This window comes from Acyrthosiphon pisum, chromosome X, assembly GCF_005508785.2.
Source record: "Acyrthosiphon pisum isolate AL4f chromosome X, pea_aphid_22Mar2018_4r6ur, whole genome shotgun sequence".
Taxonomy (NCBI): Eukaryota; Metazoa; Arthropoda; class Insecta; order Hemiptera; family Aphididae; genus Acyrthosiphon; species Acyrthosiphon pisum.
In genome coordinates this window covers 70,636,952-70,660,856 of record NC_042493.1, presented here as the reverse complement: position 1 = coordinate 70,660,856, position 23,905 = coordinate 70,636,952, and the positions used below count along the sequence as shown (strand labels likewise).

The 23,905-nt window shown below is 31.4% G+C and overlaps 1 protein-coding gene across 11 annotated transcripts in view; it reads left to right on the top strand.

The window, feature by feature from the left end:
* The window catches only part of LOC100166583 (protein alan shepard), a 126,684-nt gene extending 104,362 nt beyond the window's left edge, over nt 1-22,322 (top strand). For 5 of the 11 annotated variants that reach the window (XM_029488899.1, XM_016808765.2, XM_016808764.2 and 2 more), the window contains 8 exons: nt 7,761-8,002; nt 10,176-10,228; nt 11,147-11,271; nt 15,642-15,799; nt 15,892-16,051; nt 18,497-18,751; nt 20,510-20,623; nt 21,018-22,322. In XM_029488899.1, the coding sequence (XP_029344759.1) occupies nt 7,761-8,002; nt 10,176-10,228; nt 11,147-11,271; nt 15,642-15,799; nt 15,892-16,051; nt 18,497-18,751; nt 20,510-20,623; nt 21,018-21,161 (1,251 nt within the window). In that variant the 3' untranslated portion in view covers nt 21,162-22,322. Of the gene's footprint in view, nt 1-7,760; nt 8,003-10,175; nt 10,229-11,146; nt 11,272-15,641; nt 15,800-15,891; nt 16,052-18,496; nt 18,752-20,509; nt 20,624-21,003 lie in introns of all 11 variants that reach the window. The other 6 variants (XM_029488906.1, XM_029488905.1, XM_029488908.1 and 3 more) reach the window with 6 other exon arrangements.
* The last annotated feature ends 1,583 nt before the right edge of the window (nt 22,323-23,905 follow it).

Below are 23,905 nucleotides of genomic sequence, written 5' to 3'. Positions count from 1 at the left end.
TGTTAGTATTACTCTTATATCTCCAAACGTTTTTGTGGCATTCTTATCTATATATATACATAAGTATATACTATATAGTATATATATATAGATCGATACACCAGCATATTTTAATGTCCCAAGTATATAATGTTCTAATAATGTGATAGTCGACCGCCACAGGTATTCGTTCAGCATTCCTAAGTATGTAATAATAATATTAAAGGTTAGGTATGACATTTATGATATTATGTTTCAGTTATTAAAAAAAGCAATATTTCATTTTACGCCGTATATAGTTTAAGGTGCGCGCTTGTGGCAAGACGAATCGGAAAACTCCGAGATCTTATCGTAAAACTTGCATATTTTGTATATTATAAATAAAATGATATTATAACTATGGTCACCGTACGGTAAACAGTATATTAGGTACCTATATTATATTATCGAAAAAACTATATAATACAATCGTTGAGAAAACCGAACGATAGTCGCAACGCACCAGACTACTGCAACAGCAATGCCACGTAATAATAAGTACCTACCTAATAATAATATGGTCTCTCACGTGTAACACCTACTCATAAAATACATATTTTGTTCGGAACTGCATTATAAAGAGTTGTATACACATAAATATATCATTAAATATACCACGCAGATTACAGGTGTTTTTTTACGTACCGGTAATTCCTGGTTTATACCGCTGTTGGGTTAACGCACTGATATCTGTGGACGTTAGACGATTTCACGCGTTATTGTTTTCAACACGCTGTAGGCACTTGATTTCAATTCTGGGCATAAATGAGTTAAAAGTTTAAGCTTAAAACTTTTAATTCAAGTGAAGTTATAATTTTAATTTCTTAACTTAATTTATTTGTATTTATATATGAAATTAATAAACAACGAGTTACGTCAGTAAAAACTATGTTAAACGTCAGTTTATAAATAATTAAATAATAAATATGATAAAATAATTATTAATGGATTTGGGGCATGTGAACTTAATCCATTATAAACTTAAGAATGCACATAACATATAGAGTATAACATGTACTTGTAAACCATATACCTAAATGCATTCAAATTTAAAATATTTTAAATTATTGATATTATGATTTAAGTATGACATACATATGTACAGAATGTGTAAAATATTTATAAGACGTAAATTAATAAATAACTCATAAATTGTCTGTAAAAATGTATGACTGATAAAATTTAATGAAAATACCTATCAAAAAATTTCAAAATTGAATTCATCAGTTTTTAATTCAAACTTTGTGCTAAGGAAGCTAAGTAAGAAGTAATGTATTTTTCTACAATTATAAAACCCTATTGCCCCTATTTATGAATAGTAAATTAAAATTTTTTTTTTTTTTTATTTTACAAATGCACATACACAATCTATACATTTTGCATAATAAGCGTATAAGATAAGAGTTTAAAAAAACATGGATTGTTTGAAGAAGAAGCCACCCATTAGTGACACTTACTTACTTGATGTTATATTTAGGGTAATTAAGGAATATTTAATTTAAATGGTCACAACACCATTTCCTTTTAAGTCTACGTTGTGGATTTCCAGGGAATGAGAAGGTATGTAGCTCTTTTATTAGTGGGTTAGGGTGATTTTCAAGTCTGTCGAAAAAACGTTTGTAAAATAGTTTCACTTCAGTTACAACAGGTAGAATACCTAGATCTTGGTGGAGAGTTAAATTAGAGACGTAGAAAGGAGCGTTAAATTAAAAATTAAATATACTACTTACTTATTTCTTGTTGCTGTTAACCAGAATTTTTCAATTAAAACAACTCATTTTTGATACCTATTACTTGGGCATTTATACTATTTATTGGCTATATATTTATTTCAAAAAAAAAATGCACCTAACTCAACTCAGTAGATAAGTCTGCAATTGTCAATTGTTAGTTTCCATATTCAACTCTTAACTTGACCGAGTCAAAAAAATATAAATTAACAAACTACTAACTCCAAATGTTTTCTAATTTGTTTCCATGGACGGTTGGAAAATAATATCGTCAACCTGCGCTTAGCCACCCCCTGACTGACCTAATTTATACGCACTCACACAATGCAGCACACGGGCGTATTGCGTTGCCTTACCTACTTATATTATGTTTTGTGTACATAATATCATTATTAAATACAGAATTATAACCAATTGCGCTGGCATAAACATTACAAGAAGACGACCAGGTTCATGACGATAATCCACACGCCGATTTGGTCCAACGAGCCCTGTCTGCGTATAATAATAATATAATTACGCTCGGCCGCGTAAAACGTATCTAATATGTATATAATGGTGTCTTAAGCACGGCGCGTACATCACTCTTAGCGGCTATAATTATAATGCCATATTATATTATACTGTTATGATGATGACGTGTAACTGAACTCGCTCGTCGTCTATGTAGGTGTACGGGTGGTGGGTGGTGGGGGGGCGGATGCTGCGTTTCCGCCAGATTTGAATAAACTTTCGATTTTGTAGTTTCCGCCAAAATCGATATTTTATGCCTGACGTTCAAAACTTGTCACAACAATATTAGGTACCTACCTACTATATCGTATGCCGATGGATTTTAAATTATTGAACTAATTCACATTTAAAAACCGCTGACTAATCAAACCGAGAGTTGAACCTATATTAAATTTGGCGGATGCAAAATTGTTTTTATTTTCAGTGGAAAACAATGGGACTCGTGTTAGTTTACTACTGTGGGTGTAGTGGTGATGCGCCGTTCTCCTTTTTTTAAACAATTTTATTGCGCAAAATACTACGACAGGACACATTTAGGCATTCACTTGCAAAGCTGCAACCCATGCAGTATAATATTATATTATGTTGCCTATAATCTTTAAGCCATGATTAATTAAAAGTAATGCAACTTACAAGTATATCACTGAATTGAGCTGTGTAATACAAAATCACGTCTCGTTAACCGAACTATATGGTTTTATTTAAGTCAGTAATAATAATATATTATTATGTTTATTAAATAATCGAATCTTGTATAATATTGGGAAATCGTGATTTTATAATCTGCATTTTTATTGGGCGCAAATGAGTCATCGACGTTGTTTTTAACGTGAAACATTTGAAATGTGCAGCGTCAATTAGGTGTGCTTTCCAATATGCTAGCAGAATTTATTATAATATTTATACACTTATAAGCTATAATTTGAGCAATACAAGTCGATTCTTTATTATTTTTTTTTAATTACTTTTCTTACCTTATATTTTAATTGTAAATTCTGAGTGGTGCAATAAATGTATTTCAAATGACTTTTTTTTAAATTGTTTGAATCGTTGTTATTTCTAAAGACACTTTTTCTATATTAGAAAAAATTCTCTGATCGACAACCTTGATGGAGGTTTCTTGTAGCAAATCTATAGTTTATATATTTTACAACAATTGAAGGGGAAAAAGTACATTTGAGAACATTTTAATATTACGAATGAAATAATTGGTGCTTTTTACATTTATAAATTATACCATACTTTCTCAATTTTATATTCCTAAACGAAATATGTTTCTCAGAAATTCGATGTAAAAAAATAAGTTGTTAGACGTATCTAAAGAGTTTATAGATGAGCGAAGCGTGCACCAGCATTTTGCCTCTTCTCCATCCGTTTACGTTATATTTAAATGCTTCTGACTACTGGTTTGATATTCGATTTTTTTAAATCAAAATTCTCAGTATTTTATTCTACTTCAGAGTATGAGATTAAAAATTAACATTGTCTTACAAAAAAAAACTTGAAAATAATAACGATACAAAATGGCGATAAGATTATAATTTGTTGATATTGAGTTATTATTATTGCAGACTTCCAAAATCTAAACATGTCATTAACGCATTAACTTAACGAGAAAATGTTGTGTTAATTTGTGATGAAAGAATCACACTGTATAATAATATGATTTAACATGTAGGTAACTACCTCGTCGTCGTGGGTTGTAATACCTATATAATTATATATAATGAAAATAATAATAATAATAATAATAATGATTATTTATATGATTATTATTATTATTATTATTATTATTATTATTATTATTATACCCTATGGCGGCGGCGCCAGTGCTTTCGTTTCGGTGTGGTTTCCGCATACTATAATAATATTATATTATAATTTTATATAATCGGGTGGAGTGCATTATTGCCGAACGTTTTACGACTTCTATCCCGACGGACGAACTTTGGGCCCGTCGTTGTATTTTTTGTAAATAATAAATCACGCACTGCTCGTATAACCTGCTACATGGCGTATATAAAATATGTACGATAGTATAATTACATTGTATGTGTGTTATTGCAGTGTCGCGTTATCGCCAATTGTGTACTTATCATTATTTGCGGACGTGTACGTGTACGCGTACAGGGTGATTCACGTCAGTTTAGCTCACTGCGATATTTTTCCTACACAAAAATTCGTGTTCAGACTCTTGAGTTTTGAAATTTCTATGACTTATGCACGCATAGGACCGTAATAATATTTTACCATATCAAAATCCCCTCGTTTGGATTTCGATTTATAAATTACATTTTCCGCCAAAAAGTCGTCTGATTAACAATTTACGGAAAACATTAGGCGATTCATGCATTTGAAAAGATAAGTTGTTTTTATCGCCACGAGAGACTATATCCGCTTAAACGGCAAAATCCGTTTATTTTAAAATGTTTGTTTTAAAGTCCCCAAAAATCATAATTCCAATATAAATTCACCAAAAGGAATAAACGGAGGTGAACATGCTTGGTGAATCATCCGGTATATTAAATTTATCATTTATGTGTGGTACTTTAATGTTTATAATTTATATTGTACACGCATTGTGCATAATATTATATATGATATATTATAATAATTATTGTCGCCGCGATATAATATTTCGACCGATTTCGTTCTTATCGGCGACCGGGTCCGACAACCCGCGGTCTCTGTGGTAATATAATAAAATTATTCCCAGCGACTGTTAGTTTTTAAGCCGTGTACTATAAAGTTGTAGCATTATTATTATTGAGCACAACTTGCTTTCGTTATATTATTTTTCTAGTCCATTCATCCGACGCGAGCATCACGCGGTCCCAATAAAACAATAGGATATTGGTAGTAGCGTAAAGCAACAACAATAATAATAATAATATCATCGTATTCGAGTTTTTATATAATACACTATGCATACACTACGGACGATAGATGTTTGACTTTTATCGGTTTTCTTTGTATTGTCGCCATTATTGTGGTCCGGTGATGAGTGCGCGGGTATATTTACGTTGCACGTGCACTATACGCTCGGACTCTGTAAAAAAAAAACCTAATCTATCCGAGTGAGTCGACGAAAATCCTGTATATATATAGGTACGGCGCGATATCGTGAGATGTAATATTATAATATTAGGTAGGTACTTACCTATAAATACATAAAATATCGATAAGGAAAAAAACAAATATTAATTATTGAAAAAAAAAAATAATAAAACGAACCATACGCATAACAAAAACCTATGTTGAGCCCAGCGATAAGATATAGGTAGGTACCTATATAAACAGCTATATGTATGATAATAATAATACAGCATATTATGCAGTATTAGTGGTTTCTCGCCGACCTTGCACAATATTATTGCATTGAACGTTTGAACTAGACTATATAATATACAGTTGGCATGTTATGCATAATATAATGTGTGCAGGTACGTTATTGTACGCACACTATATAATGCACAACTGGTCGTTGAAAAGAAAACTTTGCCTATTTCGTTTTCCGTTCGTCGTCGACTCCTGTGTGTGTGTGTGTGTGTGTGTGTGTGTGTGTGTGAGAGAAAGAGAGAGAGAGTTTTATTTTACAAGCGGCTTCGGACAGACGGACGGAGAACGGTGCACAGTTGAATTATGCGAGTTTGTTGCGAACGAATATAAGAAGCGTACTTATATCGTAAAAATATGTGTGCGGGATGTATTATAATAATATTATACCCCATATAATATAACATACACTACCACCAACAGCAGTGCTTCAATAAAAAACATAAACTTAAAACGGATTTTTTTTACTAACCGAAGGCACATCCACCCACACTGTTCATTTCAGTCTTCAGACATTTTTGTTCGCCTTTTCAGTGCCACGTTATAACAAAATAATATAGTGTGGTACTAATTTCAATTATAATACATAACTAGCTACCGCTACTATATACGCGGACCCGCGCAGTCGAAACTATGTACAGATCGTGAAATATTAAATATATTATAATATATTATAGAGATGTAGAATTTCCGATAAAAAAAAATTCGAGAAACTTACGTAAAATAAAGTGAATCTGCACATTTTCATAAGAATATTTTAGGTGTATTTTTTTTCAATTTTCTAATATTGAACGATACGTGTTCAACTTCTCACCTTCTCGAAGCCTTTGTTAAATGCGTACATTGTACATAGGTAGGGGAAAGCGGGGATTACCGTATGTGAGGCAAAACCGTATAATCGAGATTTTTTTTAATAATTGATATCATGGAGGAAAACTGAAAACACTAATTTGAAGCTTTATGTTTGTTTATTTATTGAATATGATAATTCGTGTGTTTAGACATCACATATTGGAAAAAAAAAATATTTTAAGTGTTTTTAATCAATTATTAAAATATTTTCAAATATTTAACAAATAAAAAATAGTATTAAAAAAAATTTTACAGACATGTTTTTATTATTATTCAATACCTTATTAAGTGTAATTTGCATTTCTAGTTTGGATACATTAATTTATCTACTTAAAGTTTATTATAAAGCTCGATTTATTTTAATATTCGTGTTGGGGCAAAATCGTAGAAACCCCAGGTGTGGGTAAATTCGTATTTCTAAAAAAAAAAGTAAAACACAATTTAAACACGTTTAAAAAAAATAAAACGTAAAAAAGTTTCTAATAAAAGTTATAGACCTTAATTTTTTCAATGTATACCAGCTTAAAAAATTTAATTTCGTCAAAAATGATGTGATATATAAGCCATGTCCTGTTATGCCCCAAATTCATACGGTATTACCCCAGGTTTTTGGTAAATTCAAAAAAAAGTAAAACACAAATTACACACATTTTTAGATAAAAAACGTAAAAAAGTTTCAAATAAAAGTTATGGACCGTAAGTTTTTCTATGTATATTAGTTTAAAAAATTGCATTATGTTAAAAATTACATGATTTATAAACCACGGAAGCTTAACCATACGTTACTGCCCCGCCTTCCCCTACATTACGAATATTTGTTTTCCATTTTTACTACTTTCCTAACCTATTAATAAAATTTCTCAATAAGAAAAACTCATTGTTATTCATTGCATAAATTAAAACTACTTATTTAATGCATAAAATAAACAATTCAACTTGTATAATATAAGTTCAATATCAACATACCTGCATCATGATAAATTATAATACTGCATTATGCAATGCCAGATAAGTTTCAACTTTGGCTGAAAAAACTTAATCTTTGTTGACAATAATATCGAAAACAATAATTGGGCGCGGACATAATGCGTCGATCGGCAAAAAATACATTGATGTATTGAACTTCAGGAATTTTAAAAATTAAAAAAAAATTCCATTAAATGGACTTAAATCATTATAACAATAGTACCTTATGGCTACATGGCTACATATTTGTTGGCGTGTTGGAGATTTTCTAATACGGAATTTTTGTGCGGCAATTTAATTAATATGATAATAACGAATTTGTTTGTTTTTTTCTCTTTTATACAGTACACCAACAACAGCAACAACAGAATACCTACGGCCTCGTCGCCAGCCAACACCAACAGCAGCTCGAGCTCTAACACCAACGGCGGTGCGTCGTTGCAATCGTCCAACCAGCCGACCACCAGTTCACCGTCGTCGGAATGTCAATCGGCCCCACCGGCACAGCAGTTGTCCAAGACCAACCTTTACATACGCGGATTGAACCAAAACACAATGGACAAGGATTTGATCACCATGTGTTCGCAGTGAGTACCTATAATTATTTTATATTAATATAAATATTATAATAATTATGTATTGAAATTATTGAGTTTATGCGCGGTCTATACGAGTGTTACATGTTGGGTACTTGAGTATAGGTATATATAAATAATAATATACGGTTTATATAACTTCAATATGGTATATAGTTACCTACAATTATAGCAAGTGTGTTAGACATGCAGTTATGGGTTAGAAGTGAATTATTACCTATAATAGTGACATCGAACGATCAATTAGACCTAGCTGTAGGTATACAGCATATAACTGTTAGAAAATTTGAAAATAATTTTGTAGTTAAAAATGTATTTAACTTTCAACTTTAACAGCCAAGACTTGCAAAATGTATATAATGATGCTCACAAATTGTTCTTATATGGAAAACTAAACATCTCAGACATACAATTGCACAATTTATTTTTGTTTTCAAGACATTTCCAGCTTAAATTGAAACGAAATTAGATATTTAAACAAGAAAAATAATGGGTTTTTTTAAATATTATTTTCAAAACTTTTAGCTTCAAGCTACACAATAGCGTTCACCAAATACCAATACAATTTACTAGGTAATACTCTAAAGTCTAAAGCAGTGTATTTGTATATTATGTATATATTGGGTACATTTTGTTTTTGTTATTAAAGTTCATGTGCATTATGTAAGTTAAGAACGATTTTACAATGTTTAAAACATTTTCTGACATATATCTTTTAGCTCAAGTCGATATATTATCTTATATAATATTATGTGGGTGTTTAAATCTTTTGTATTTTACGCAATTCCATACAATATTATATTGTTCAACCTTCAACGTATTGAATTTCTTTGAAATCCGCTTATACACTATATTGTTCTCTAGGCTTTAGCTCAATAATAATTAATGTCGAAAATAAATAAATGTTATACATAATAAATAGCGCATCCTTTCAAGTTACAAAGTAATATTTATTTAATTTAAAAGAAACTTATAGAATTTCATTACGTATGGGACATTTGCATACACATAAATATAATATCATATCTATTTTTCTTATTTAAATCACAAGAACACAAAATTAATGATTTTCTAATGAGTTTTACAATAGCAAGTTTATACATTTATACAGTGGAATTTAATTACCTAATTCAATTAATTCACAATTAAAAATTACAAGATTTATTTCAACATATTATTATCTAATTTTTAATTTCAAATAATCAGTCTAAAGTAAAAAAAAAATGCTACCACGTATTACCATAATGTGTACATTTAGTTATTATTAAATAATATTAAGTATCTAGTTTCTTGAATAAAGTACTTTATACATAAAAGAAAAATCTCATTTAAGAAATCAATGAACTTTACAGTCAATATATTATATTTATATATATTATATAATATTAGAGCAAATACTTTTAACGACAAAAGTAATCATGTATAACAAAGCCTTTAAAAGAGATGAATAAAAAACTTTTTTAATCGGTTGGTACTTTGATTTTTGTTGCCGTTACAAAGACGACATATTTTGTTCATTTCAAAATATTTTTTTTATGGTATTTCGTGGTTACCGTCAATTTATTTTTGAATATAAATATATATTTATATATATGTTATACGCATATTCAACCTGATTTTTCATGTATAAATATATTATATATATATATATATATATAGCAGTGGTAGTTTTAAGTTCTACGTATAAAGGATATATTTGTAAGACTTTGATTTATTCAAACTTTTTGTCGTCTTATAAGGATTGCTTTTGTGGATGTAATCCTCGCCGCTCGGTTTTTAAACTTTATATTGGAATTCTCTTACCCTACACACTCACCCATATACACTTTTTTAAACCAATATTGTATCAACGTTTTCTATTCATTATTATTATTTTCATCATTCAACGACAGTTATATATAATATATAATCAATTACACACATCCATGATTTAGCGTTGTCAGTCTCGGGCGATAGCATGCTCTATTTTATCCGCCCACCGGATCCACGTCGCGTGCTTGCAGAGCGTCTTGATTAATACGCTCTGCTGCTGTACACACAACACGGCATGACATTATAACAGATTACATTATTATACTGCCTAACTTTGATGTGCTTTAACTATAACGTTGATACAGTAGAATTTTATCTAAAATGTTTTTATTTTTTTTTTCCCCCATTATAGATACGGCAACATCGTTTCAACTAAAGCAATATTGGACAAGAACACCAACAAGTGTACGAGCGACGTATTGTATTATATTATTATTTTCGGCGATACCTCGAAGAGGAGGGACTATAAGGGAAGTTAAAACAGAGACGAATGTGTATGATTTTGGAGGAAGTATTCGCAAAATGTATGTGGAAAGGCATGTGTTGAAGATGGGGGATGATGTAGTGTGTGACGCGAATAAGTACTTACGATTAGTGGTACAATATATAATTGTGTTTTTGAGGATGAAATAGATTTATCTAGAGATGGATGCAGTGGACAGAAGCGTCAGGTATTTTGTATGTCGAGATTAAAAATGGTATATTTTTTAAAGGGCTACCTATTGTATGAGGACCAGTGTTGTATGAATCGGAATGTTGAGCAGTAGACAATAAAACAGAATAGAAGACGATTGTAGGAAATATGATAATACTAAGAGAGTGATGTGTGGAATAACTTAAGAGGATAGAGTAACAAATTAATTAATTTGGGGTAGTGTATAGGAGTGCCTCCAATTGTAGACGAATTGTGAAAAAATAGACTGAGATGGCTCGGCCAGCATGTTATGAGTCACCTACTCGGAGACAGTGATAGTGCCTATAGAGGAAAGATTGGAGAGGAAGAAAGAGAGAATCCGGAAAAGAGATGGATAGACAGAGAATAGAGAATGACACGAAAATAGCTGATGTAAGTAAAGATGAGGCGTGCAAGAGGACAGAGCCCTACGGAGGTGTATAGGACGAGCATGTCCGACCCCACACATAGCTGGGAGCGAAGGACGAAGAAAAAGAAGAAGATTTACGTCGTTATACCTATATTATTGAAATTATTCGTTTATTTTTTTTTTACAACAGACGTCGTCCCTTCGTCAATATAAGTCCCTATACTTCCGTGACCCTTCTACTCTAACGCTATTCTTTTGTGTGTTTGTGCGTGTGATATAGGTTACGGATTTGTCGACTTCGAGTCGGGCTCGTGCGCTGACGCCGCGGTCAAAGGTCTACAAGCAAAAGGTGTCCAAGCCCAAATGGCTAAAGTGGGTATTCCAGTTCAACGTAGAGCGGCCACTGTACGTTTGTTGCATGGATATTATTTATACTATATATTATACACTTATTTTTTTAAAACTCTGTGGCTGTCAAACAGTATATATTAGTATAATAATATGTTTTTCGTTTTACGTTTTTCTCTCACAACGATAATGTTCGTAAACATAATATTGTCGTGCGTCCATATCGTTACATACATTTAACCACATGTGAATGTACACGCTATATCTGTTTATCTGTATTATTATTATTATTATTGTTATTACAGTGTGAGCCTATATATCTGCAGTGTCCGTGCTTGTGTCTGTGCGTGTGTTGTTCTATATTATTATTATTATGTATTATGTCGAGCGTTGTGAAACGAGAGAAAAAATTAAACATTTTCGGCCAATTTTTTTTCAGGCTGGGCGTACTTATATATATAGAATACGTGTATATAACGCGATAGTAATAATATTGTGTACGTTCCTACCTATACAACTACAGTGGTGGCGGTGGTTGGTTGGTTTCAAGAAAAATAATCATATTATACCTCATTCTCAACGTGTCTTTAATCTTTATATATATATATAAATATTTGTACTTTTATTTGTGTTTCCAACAATGTGTCCCTAAGTGGTTTTCAGTGTATTTAGTGCACGCGCCTAGACGGTATAATAACACCGTACGGTGACCGCATACAGATAACCCCTAAGCACCGCGCCGGCCGGTAGAGGTGCGGGTTACAACCATGCCATTGGCAATGCTATTCGATAATAATATTTTGTATTTCGTCTTATCGTCGGGTGCCCTCGACGTATGTCTGTTGGACGCTACTGCAGCCAACGTATATAATCGTCGTTGCCGATCGACCAGTATTTTGAGTCATTTCGGACTTATCTATAGCTGATGTCTGTGGTTGTCTACATAGGCATTATATATTTTGTTTCCAATTCGAACGTCTCAAGTCGTATATTCGTCGTTTAATTGGATGGCTCACAGGCGCGTCTATACGCTAGTATTGCCTATATATATCTATATAATTTAATCGGCATCATTATATTATAGAGATTAGAGAGACGTATACATAAAAAATCGATTTATATAATTGTACGACCGACATACATTAGGACGTTGTTTGGAAAAAAATATGACACACAATATATTACATATTTTTATTAACAGTTTTTATGAAAAGACTAAACTATTGTATATTATATTCGATCCGCCGACAACCTGGTGGTAGACGCGCATTTTGAGTTGTAAAAACATATTAATATTTGATATACATCTAAATATTTTAACATACCTACCGATTATTTTTTAGTTTCTGCGTCTGAGTTGTGTCTTTCTGAGGTTTTCGTAGTATAAAAAAAAACATTTATTTTATTATAATGGATACACATTAAAAATCCATTATTACTGAACGTTTATTTTAAATTATTCAACTAGGTACTTGTTATATGGAGCTTAAGAAATAACAGGAATGACGAGAGAACTATTTTGTTGACAAATTATTAATTTTAATTTGCTTCACTTTAAAACGTGAAAAAATAAACTATACAAAACAATAAACAAAAAAAATATGTGTAGGTGTAAAACATAATTTTACATGATGTACCATGGTAGAATGATTTAAATTGAGCAATTGTTATACAAAATTGAACTAAACTTTTCCTCTTAAAAAGTACATAATTGTTTTTCTGACTCAAGTTAAATTCCGGCTTGAACAGTATATTGCCTTCAAAACTTATAATAATTTTCCTAATAACATGTCGGCAGTTGTCGTGAAATTCAAATTATGATGTTCGACAATGTTTTTTTAATACTTATTTTATCATAATTACTGTCATTCTGAAGGTTACTCGGTATCGGTCTATAAACGAATTTAACCAGATGGTATAGTAATTTATGTTGAAACTGAAACTGTTTTTTTTTTTTTTTAACTTTGTTACTCGTCACATTTTCCAACACTTTAAACTGCTTTAATACACGAGTTGGCAATTATTTTATTAGGTTTTGTCTGTTTCTATAATCTAATTAACTTAAAAATGTATTGACGTAGTCCAAATGTAATTTTAAGTAGTTAAAATGTATTGACGTTTACACTCGTAGCCCATGGGCGTTATCATAGGGGGGAGGATATGGGATATATATCCCACCATTGACCTTTTTTTATGATCCCGAATAGCTGGTGATTTTAGTAATGGAGTGGTTTTTCAATGTTGTGTGCACTACACTGTAAGTGGCAAATATTAATTAATATGTATTTTGTGATAATTGACAAATAATATTTGATCCGTTGTCCATTTCCGTATTTTTTACTAAGTATTAACCATTTGAAAAGCTTGTTACATTAATTTACTTTGGCTTTGACATTCAAACCGTTATTATGAATTATTCTAAACTAAAAAAAAAAAAACTAAATAATCATGAATTTCCTGATACAGCCGCAAAATATGCATTATGATTATGTATAGTCATTCAATGTTTTCCAATATTTACCAAATACCAGTTATTTAAAAGGAAAATCGACAATCGATATATTTACTGTAATAAATGACAATCCATTTATTTTTTTTTAATACAAGGCTAGGGTAAAAATAATATATTTTATTGAGATTTAACTTATATGCTTCTGTTATTGTGTGGTTGGTGGTGCAAAAACCTCCTGCCAGTGGGTATGACCTCGCAGAAAACTTTCCAATCAATTTTTCTATCCGCCTCCATTAAAAAAATCCCCACCGTCGAAATCCATTTATATACCTTCAGATAAACAGTGAAACGCTAACGTAAGTCTTGCGTCCGTTTTCTGATTATCCTTAAGTAATGATTATATTATTTGATACATTTTATTTTCTACTCCGTGGGAATTTATATTCTTTGTTAAATCGATTTATTGTACTTACGGAATTCGCTTGAAATTTGAGTTTTTATCTCGTAACGGTCTTAATCCGGTAGATATAGCTATTGCGTTGAACACATCTGGGCTATAGAAACACACGCTGCAAGTCCAAATGGTCAATAGTTTAATTTAATTTGATGGACTGGATGAATTAGGTGAATACTTATACAGTAGATACAGCATAGTAGAGGTGAATTTTCATTCGAAACGGGTACCTACCTATATATGTTTGAGACTCGTAATCTCGTCAATCTCCCAAGACAGCCGTCGTGGGCATGTACACATTATTCGCAATATTTTCAGAAATCAAACTTTAAGCCACAACCCATTGTTAGAATCACAAAACGCCGTGTGGTGGCAACGCGCGGGGCAAGGAGAATAAAGAAAACAGCGAGCTCGGCTTAAAAATCAATAGTTTCAAAACCTCTCGAGTAATTTTGAAACGCTAAATCTACTTATAGACGTCGTCGTCGTTAATACTACGCCCGCGATGTATGAGTAGACATTTAAACCGCGGTTTACAATCTCTCTCTGTCTATTTCTCCCTATCTTACTCTCACTATCTTTCTCTGTGTCTCTTTCCATGCCTCTCTCACTATCTTACTATCTCTCTCTCTCTCTCTCTCTCTCTCTCTCTCTCTCTCTCTCTCTCTCTCTCTCTCTCTTTCACCCTCTCTCTCACACCCTCTCTCTCTCGGGTCACCTCCCTGCCTACGTCTCTGTTGTATTGTCACTGCGTTCGCTTCCGTTTTCTGTGTACGCGCCGCTTAATGATAATATTGTCTTTGCGATTGCGTTTGACTAATGGCCATGGGATTATAGAACTTATTGGCATATACCGCATAATGTAAAATTACTCGACGTCCGAAACCGTCTGAACAACTGTTGTACGCTCGCTAAGACGATGTGCATCAAAAATAATATGTTTGCTCCTCGTTCGTCGATTTGTTTTCTCACAAGACATGCCATGTAATATAATAATATTATTTTGCTATACGACTGCACTGACGCGATTCGTGTCGACGGACGATCTGTAATCGTTAAGCTATATTTTCTTCTATCCGTCTTCTTGCGTTTGAGCGTTATTTTGCGTTTTTTTTTTTTGCGTTTTGATCTTTTAGCCACAATAAGTACCTATATACTGCAGTGTTTCGCTTTCAATATCTCTTACACTATTATATTGCGATGTGTTTAAATTGTATATTTTAGTTTATTTCTCTTATACGTAAATCATAATAATATATTATGATATGTTTGGCGTTCCTCCACTAATACATAATAATACATATGGTATAATATGTATTGAGGATTTATCTTTTACTGTGTTAGAGGGTACAACATATTTACTCATACACGCACAGACAAGCCTATGCGTGTGATCACTTGATTCAGGAGGACACAATAACGATAATGAATATTAACTTTCTTTTTACTGTTTGGCTGTTTTTACGTTGTTCAAGAAAAAAATATATTTTCAAATAATATTGTATGGTTTAATTTTATTAGCAGCAAGAACAAGATCCAACCAACTTGTATATAGCCAACTTGCCACCGAATTTCAAAGAGAACGATTTGGATACGCTATTATCAAAGTTTGGTCAGGTAGTATCTACTAGGATTTTACGTGACACAAATATGGTCAGCAAAGGAGTCGGATTTGCTAGGTAAATTATATTATAATACTTATTATAGGTATACAAATACGACTTTCTATCGCCAAGTAGTTTTCAATATTTTGTCGTTTATTTGTTTTCAGAATGGACTCTAAAGAAAAATGTGAACAAATCATTCAAATGTTCAATGGCAATCCGTTGCCGGGATCTAAAGAACCGTTGCTTGTCAAGTTCGCCGACAGTGGTCAAAAGAAGAGAAACCCTAGCTACAGATCAGACTCTCGTTTGTGGAGAGAGTCGGAGGTACGTTTCGAACTTTGTATATTACACGCTTGTCACGCACAGTACCTATCCATCTAATTAGATTTTAACTCGAAATCCCATACGCGATAATATTGTTATGTGGGTGGTATAATCGAAACGAGATCGCTTCAATTGTATACATTTAATTTAATGGCCATATAGTGATGACCAATACAGTAGTTTACAATTTATTATCCTTGAAGTTCAATATATCTATTCTGTATTCACTTAATATATTATTTGATATTTAGGTACTTTATCAGTATCGTTATAAGTTGCTCACACTAGTAATGATGATTCGTATATAAATATATTATTATATTGGGCATGGTCTCTCTCGCTCATAATATACATTTAAATTAACTTTAAATAAATGATTGATTATAGTTTTATAACTTAACATTTTTAATAGAGGATAATTTAAAAATGATCGATAGCTGTACTATTAATACATATAATACCTTTAGTGTCGTAATATTCAATATTCCTTCAGAAATAAACATTTATATAAAACAAATTTAAATTGAAAAATTAAAACTAATGATTTCGCTCAAAATCGACAGAAATAACATCAAAGTTTTAACCATTTCAGACCGGGTAATGAACTTATAAAGTAAAACAATTAAATTTATGGTAAATGTCGGTAGAAAAATTAAAATTTATTAGTATATGTTACGTAATTATGGTAGAATTTATATAATTTTATATATTTTTAGTGTTTGGTATAAAAAATAGCTAGTTTATATCAAAATGTGTTTTGTGACCTAATTATTCAGTAAACTTATACAATTTTCATATTTTATGGTTTTTGCATTTTTATGGTATATTTTAGGATTTTTTTGCATTTTTAAGGCGTATTTTAGTTTATTTATTTATTTATTATACTAATGTGCTACTGTTTATATCTAACTTGATAAATCGTTAGATAGAAAATAATTTTTCAAGATTTTATATTTTATTTTAATATGAACAGGTAAGATGATAATTTTTGTAGTGTGGTAATTTTCTAAAAATGTATATGAAATTGTTTCAAACACAATAACGCTAAATTTCAAAAACACTGATAGCCATAATAGTTATAATTTATTTAAAAAAGGGGCTAAGGAACTTACATGAGTAGTAATGGCTATCAGGGAAAACAATAAAAGTGACCGTTTTATTATTTTTTTTAATAATTGTTTTCATATTCTGACGCAACTTTCAAAATTATTAAAATGTATACAATTTATCCAAGCATATAATGATGGTCACTTTTAAGGCATTACCGTGTACATATTTCATAGGTTTAGTACTAAGGGATATCAAAATTATCTACCCCACCCCTCCTGAAAAAAAATATAATTTACGTAAAACATCGCTAAAGTTAAAATTATAGTGGTGTAAATATTTACCCCGTACGTGTAAATATGACATCCGAAACTGTGTGCCTTAATCTCATCTTCAATACAGTATTTATACCCTTTGTGAGGACGTCAAATGAACGTAATTCGAGTCCAAAAACCCCAGTTTGTGTAAACCAACACCTCTCCACATATAATATTTATAATACAGTAGCCAAATTAAATTGTTGTATAATTATTATCTGTCAAGCAGTGTTATTATCCTTTGGACAGTACAAATAGGTCTTGAATAATTTATGTATATACGTTTGTAAATGTATAATGTTTATTATTATTATTATTTAATTAAATATATAAAACTGTTTGAGTCGATTTATAAAATTATAACAAGCTGCAGCTTCACAGATGTGAAACAATTGTATAAAAATAATTCCATAATTTCATTATAATTATTTGTTGAGCGCTGTTGGATTGTGTCTAACAGTTGTTATACATTTAATTTAGTGATCATGCATTAACCAATAGTGTTAACGTTCATTTTTCTTAAAAACACCCCTCTCTTGAAAACCTAACCTCTCAAGGGCAGAGCTTTGACCCACTACCCACATAAACATATATTATTATTATATTATAGTATTACGTTTAACGAGGTCTGTCCGTCCAACCTATAAATCGTTTAAAACTAATTGTATTATTTATTTAACATTGAGGCCCGGATGTTGATAACTTTTTTTAACATCTTAAACGACCAATATTTTCATGTTAAGAATGTCTTTCGATCTTACATGGATTAAAATCATTGTCATACTTCAATCAAATAAAATATAATAACTGCATAGATGTTAACATCACAGTTTATTGTTCATTGTTTACACGTGTAGTGGTTGTGATTTTTATTCATTACGATTATAGGAAATTTTTTTTAGTGACATTCGCTGGGCACTAAAAAGTTCATTAACATCTGGGCCTAAACTTTTATTGATTTATTTTATCATTATTATTATTATTGTTGTGCACATTTACTGTGTATATTATACTTAAATCTTAATATAGGTAACTACTTAAATAATTGTGTAATGTTGTTGTTATTGTTGTTGTGTAACAGAATGGCGGATGTGTGCGATTTCCGGTACAGCACTATATGTTGCAGGGCTCACACGTCGGGTACGAAGCGGCCCACAACGGTCTGACCGGGGCAGCCGGCTCGCACGTCATACCGGCCACCGCGCTTGCGCAGTACGTCGGCCGGCACTACACCACGCAGGCGTTGCCTGCCCACGGATACTCGATCCCGGCGTCCACGTGGCTTCCGCAATACGTGATGCAGCCCGCGCCGCCACACCATCTGGCCCAGATAGACGTATGCCCCATATATACCTAACCTAAACCTAACCTAACCCAAACCTTACCTATAATAACCGTATATCATTGTCGTGTTTTCACTGCCTGCAATATTATTACTAGCTCTAGGCTTAATTTAAAAGCGGCCCAAAAACCAACATTTTTTACGAGACCCCTCGAAACGAATAATAACCATTTCATTTTCTATCAATATTTTATCAGGAATAGTTAAATCAATCATCACCTAAAAACTACACTGAGACTTCCTTGATTTTAATTTTATAAATTCTTGTATCACTCGATCGATGTGATTATTATTTTCAAACCATAATTTTCAGATGTCAACACCATAGGTGCGCAGTTAAGTTTTATTGTGTACTAGACGTTCTATATTTATTTTTTATTCTAAAAAGTTTTGAAAACGCCCCTTTCTATTGAACGATTTGTACTTGCCATTGTAGATTATATTTTCAGAACAAAGTTGTACAAGTTGGGAAACACGCATCAATTAAATTATTTTCATTAAATGTTTTTTCACAGCTTCAGTATAGGTACTATAAAATTGTATGCACTTAACTACTTTTGATGGATTGTGTAAAATCGAGTGTACTTGAAACTGCACGATTGCATTACTGCAGATACAAAATATATCTACATCTTTATCATACATATGGAAATTACATTTTAGATGCTTTGTTTAATGTTTTCTTTAGTTAGGCTTTAGTCGTGTCAGCGGTTGAAAGCACAAGGATCTTATAAACAAAAAAAATGTTTAGAAACAATTTTTTAGGCTTCAATCATAATATTATATAATATTATCAGATTTTCACGCGATATTCTTAATTCTTATATATTCTTATATAGAAAAAGTTTATGCTATATATGTAACAACAACTGCCCCCTTTGGAGTCTTGTGGCTATATCCCTAATCTCCTAATCCAGGCTTGAGTGCATGTCACCGTGTGTGCTCGAGTACCGTGCCGGCCAAGAGTCACCGACGCGAATCGGGTCGAGGGTCGGGAAGTTTTTTAGTAACAGAAAAAATTACTCGAACGAATCGATTGGAATTAATTTTTTTTAAATCTCATAATATATAATAATTAACTGATAAGAATAATAATTAATAATAAAACTTTTAATCTTTATATGATTTATGAAATACTCAAAACGCTGAATTTTAACAAATCGTGAAAATAAAACGATTGGAATTGACTGTAACAAATCTATATAAATACGAATAAACTTCATAATACGTACGCCAATCTATTTTTTTGCTGCGTTTGGATACAATGTGCCAACATTTGTTTTATTTAGCTATCTTTTTTAGCGTCTCATCTATCTACTGTCTGAACGATTTCCGTTTTATTAAGTACACACAATATCGCTGTTATAATGTTAGAGAAACTTTCATTATATTTTTTTTTGCATCAAATACGTCATATAGTTATAAAACAATTGCCTTAAAGTTAATATAGCTGCACATACATTCTGAAATGCGATTTTGGTATAGCCTTATTTTATCTCATTTTCTTCGAAAACATCGTGTCCGGCATAATATAATAGAATAATAGTCTTCGCCTGGCACCACCACGACCGTACACCAGACATATCGCTACGATTTTGGTTGGTGCCAAATCTCCGACACACATTTTAAATAATCTCTTTAAATGTTCGTCAAATATTTAATATCTAACTTTTGTATTTATATTAAGCGCTACACTGTTCACACTAATACGGGGTACACGTATTAATTTAAAATATAAATGTTTTGTTTAAGACTCCTGTATGTTGTCAGATGATTCAGCAAGCTGATCCTGGATCCGTTCAATACGGTTCAGTTATACCGCAACTCGCCACACATATGTCTGCTTTACAGATCGGAAATGGATCAGTAAGTCTACTATGCTTTAATGGCATTTCATTACTCTTGTAGATTCTTAGCGATTACAGACGATCATGTAACATATTTATTTTTTTATTCCTTCTGTAAATGGCGATTATTACAGTCGTACCCGTTTATGTACGTAACTAATTTACTAGACAACTATCTAATGTGCACGTATACAAGGTAATAATATTACATCAGTCAGCTAGCAGTAATTCATTAAGTAATGTGTACCTACATTATTGATTGAGTGTTTTACTAACGATTGACGGTGATCGTTGTTTAATCGCAAGAAGAATCTCTTGATAATGTAATAAGATATCGTTTTCGTATTATATATTCATTATAAGAACTGCTCATTTTCGCCTCTTTTTTTTTTAATCAAGTATCCATGTTTTAGTACGTGGCCGGCCCACACCCAGGTTATCCGTACTACACCAGCACTGCACCAAACATAATTCACACGGTTCCAATTCCATCTGAAGAACATCCATCGACAGCGGCGTCACCCGATGACTCCTATCAACATTACTCGCACAAATAAACAAAAAAAATGTATCATGCAAAACCAACCAAAATCGATAAAATATAGTAGGTAACGCCCGTCCCTTTTCCCAACGCACCCCAAGCTGTTTAATTTTTGTTTAAATGTTTTTTTTTTTTTTTTAATTAGTTATCTTGGCCATTTCAAAATTTAGTTAAATTTGTTTAGTACTAAAAATAAGAAAAGCTTGGTAAATAATTAACCAGAAAATGTATAAAAGAATATTAGAAACTATTAGTCAACCTGTTGAACTCCGTTGGGCAAAATGCTTTTCAAAACACCGTTATCAGCGCAGATTAACAGGTTAACGGTATATTTTAGACAAACATAAATTTTAGTTCAATGCAAATTTAGCTCAATTGTGGTTTTGCGTAGAGTAATTATTTATAATTCATTATTGTAGTAGGCACTTGTTTCATTTGTCATTCCCTCCAAACAAGTCTTCCAAGTCTTGTTTTGTAAATTCCAAATTGATTGTGTCAGCCGATGCTATTTGTTTTTTCCGGACCCTTGACAACATGTCGTTTATTTTGACATGGTAATGGTTATAAACAACGCGTGTTATCGTTTTTTTTTTCATTTCATCAAGTTCAGTTATTTTTACTGAAAAAACATTAAATTCATTTTAATCGCTTCACTGTATAGACGTAAAATCGTAAAAACGGTTTTATGTCTAAATTGTGCAGTTTTTACTAATTGATTTTTAGAGTTATTACAGTAACATTTACTGAACGTTATATTTTTATAATGAAACGAGAATACGTGTCATTATTATATTAAAAACGAATATCGAAAAAGTTAATAGCAGATTCATACGGTCCAAAAAAATATGTACTTATTAATAAACTTGTTAAATTTGACATTCGGCATAATGCCGACTAAATGTACAGCAATAAGTTTTAAAAAAACATATAAAACAACATTCAATAATGTCCATAATTTTGGTCCTCAGAATATTTGTTTTTGTAAATTTTAAATTATTTTTTGTTTAATACATGTCCACTAAAGTTATTATTTATTTTTTTGTTACGTTGAAATTAATTTTTCGATTTTTAAAAAAATTGTGTATAAAGTTAAAAGTGTTTTGAGTTATAATTTTGTTCGTCATATGAGATACCGTTTATTTCTTGAAATTTGAAATTTATGTTTATTTTAAGGGTCCCTTGAAGTGTATAACTGTTACACCCGTTGGCAACTAAACATAAAGATTAAATAAATAAAAAAAAACTAAGCCTCCGAGTGTATGAAATTTTCATATGGTAGGTAATATAAAATTCGAAATACCTAATTCGCGTTGCCGTTGACGTATCCGGGAAGTCAAGTACCGTGTTGCGAGTAAAATTCACAGACGAAATTATTCCGTGAATAATAAACATAAAAATAATAATAAATTAATAAAATATTTAGGGTTAAGTATATTCATTAAGTTATTGATAAAATTAACAATAATATTTTTGTTTAATAAGTATATAGCTATGTAGCCTAATATAAGTTTAAATGTAATTTATTGTCGCCTAGTCGACCAATCCCCACCCCTCCCCCCGTAGTATAACCATCCATTTTGTATCCGTGTGACTGAATTTTTTTTTTTTGGTAAATTTGTCTCCTTGAAATTCTGTGATACATGTGTTAGTACATGTCAGCGGTTAATAGTCACTATAATGTTGTGTACCGTTTGAAAAAAAAAATGTTCTTTAAAACGATACGTTTCAAATTTTTATTTTAAATCTAAAAAAGAAATTTAAAGAATGTTTATTTTTTTACCTTGACTTAGGTAGGTACATATTTTTGAAAGAAAAAAGATAAGATTATTTTTGTTTTTATTATTTTCATATTTTATTTGTTTGTTTTTTTTTTTTTTTTGAAATTTCTTCTATAACTGGCGATTGATTTCGTCCTATTTTATTTGAGTTATAACATTATAATATAGTAGATATAAAAAAAGTATATAAATTTTATAATGTGATTTTTTCGTTATTCATCTAAATTTTTATGATTTTGACAACATTAGATAATATTATTGTTGTAATAATAATATGTGTGCGAATGTTTCGTGTGTGTGTGTGTGGACTGGCCGGAATGATAAAAATATGTCATTCGTCATTATTTAAAATATTTCACTCGACCAGAGAACGTCATTTCGATCACTGATCGACGATAATAAATAACAACAACAGTGGTAATATTAATTGTAAATTTTCTCAAACGCGGTTACCCCTTCAAGTCGATCGGTGCTTGTACACGACTTATATCGACCATACATTTTGGACATCGATTATTATTTTTTATTTAATTTAACCCAAAATAGGGAACGCTTATCACTGGTACCTATTTCGTTTAACTCTCCCTTCACCGGCTAGTGACTTTTTCATCCCATGTCAGCTTTTTAAATTGTCCACCGCGTACGACCTAACCACCACCACCACCACCACCACCACCACGGTTCGCATAAACATGTTGTAAAATTACGTTTTTATTTGTCCACGACTTTCTTACCCCTCCCCACGACGCGTTAGTCAGCTCGATATTTTTTTTAATTTATAACATTTTGTATAAAATAATAATGATATGTGGTGTATATAATATAAGAATAATTTTTTTAAAAAAATCAATAATTGTCCAACGATTGTGATTATTGTTTAAATAATGATTTACGTCTGCTCCATTAATCCCAAAGATAATATAGTAAAACCGCAGAGACCGTTCCTCGGTGCTCGTTTAATAGCGGTACTAAAAAAATATAA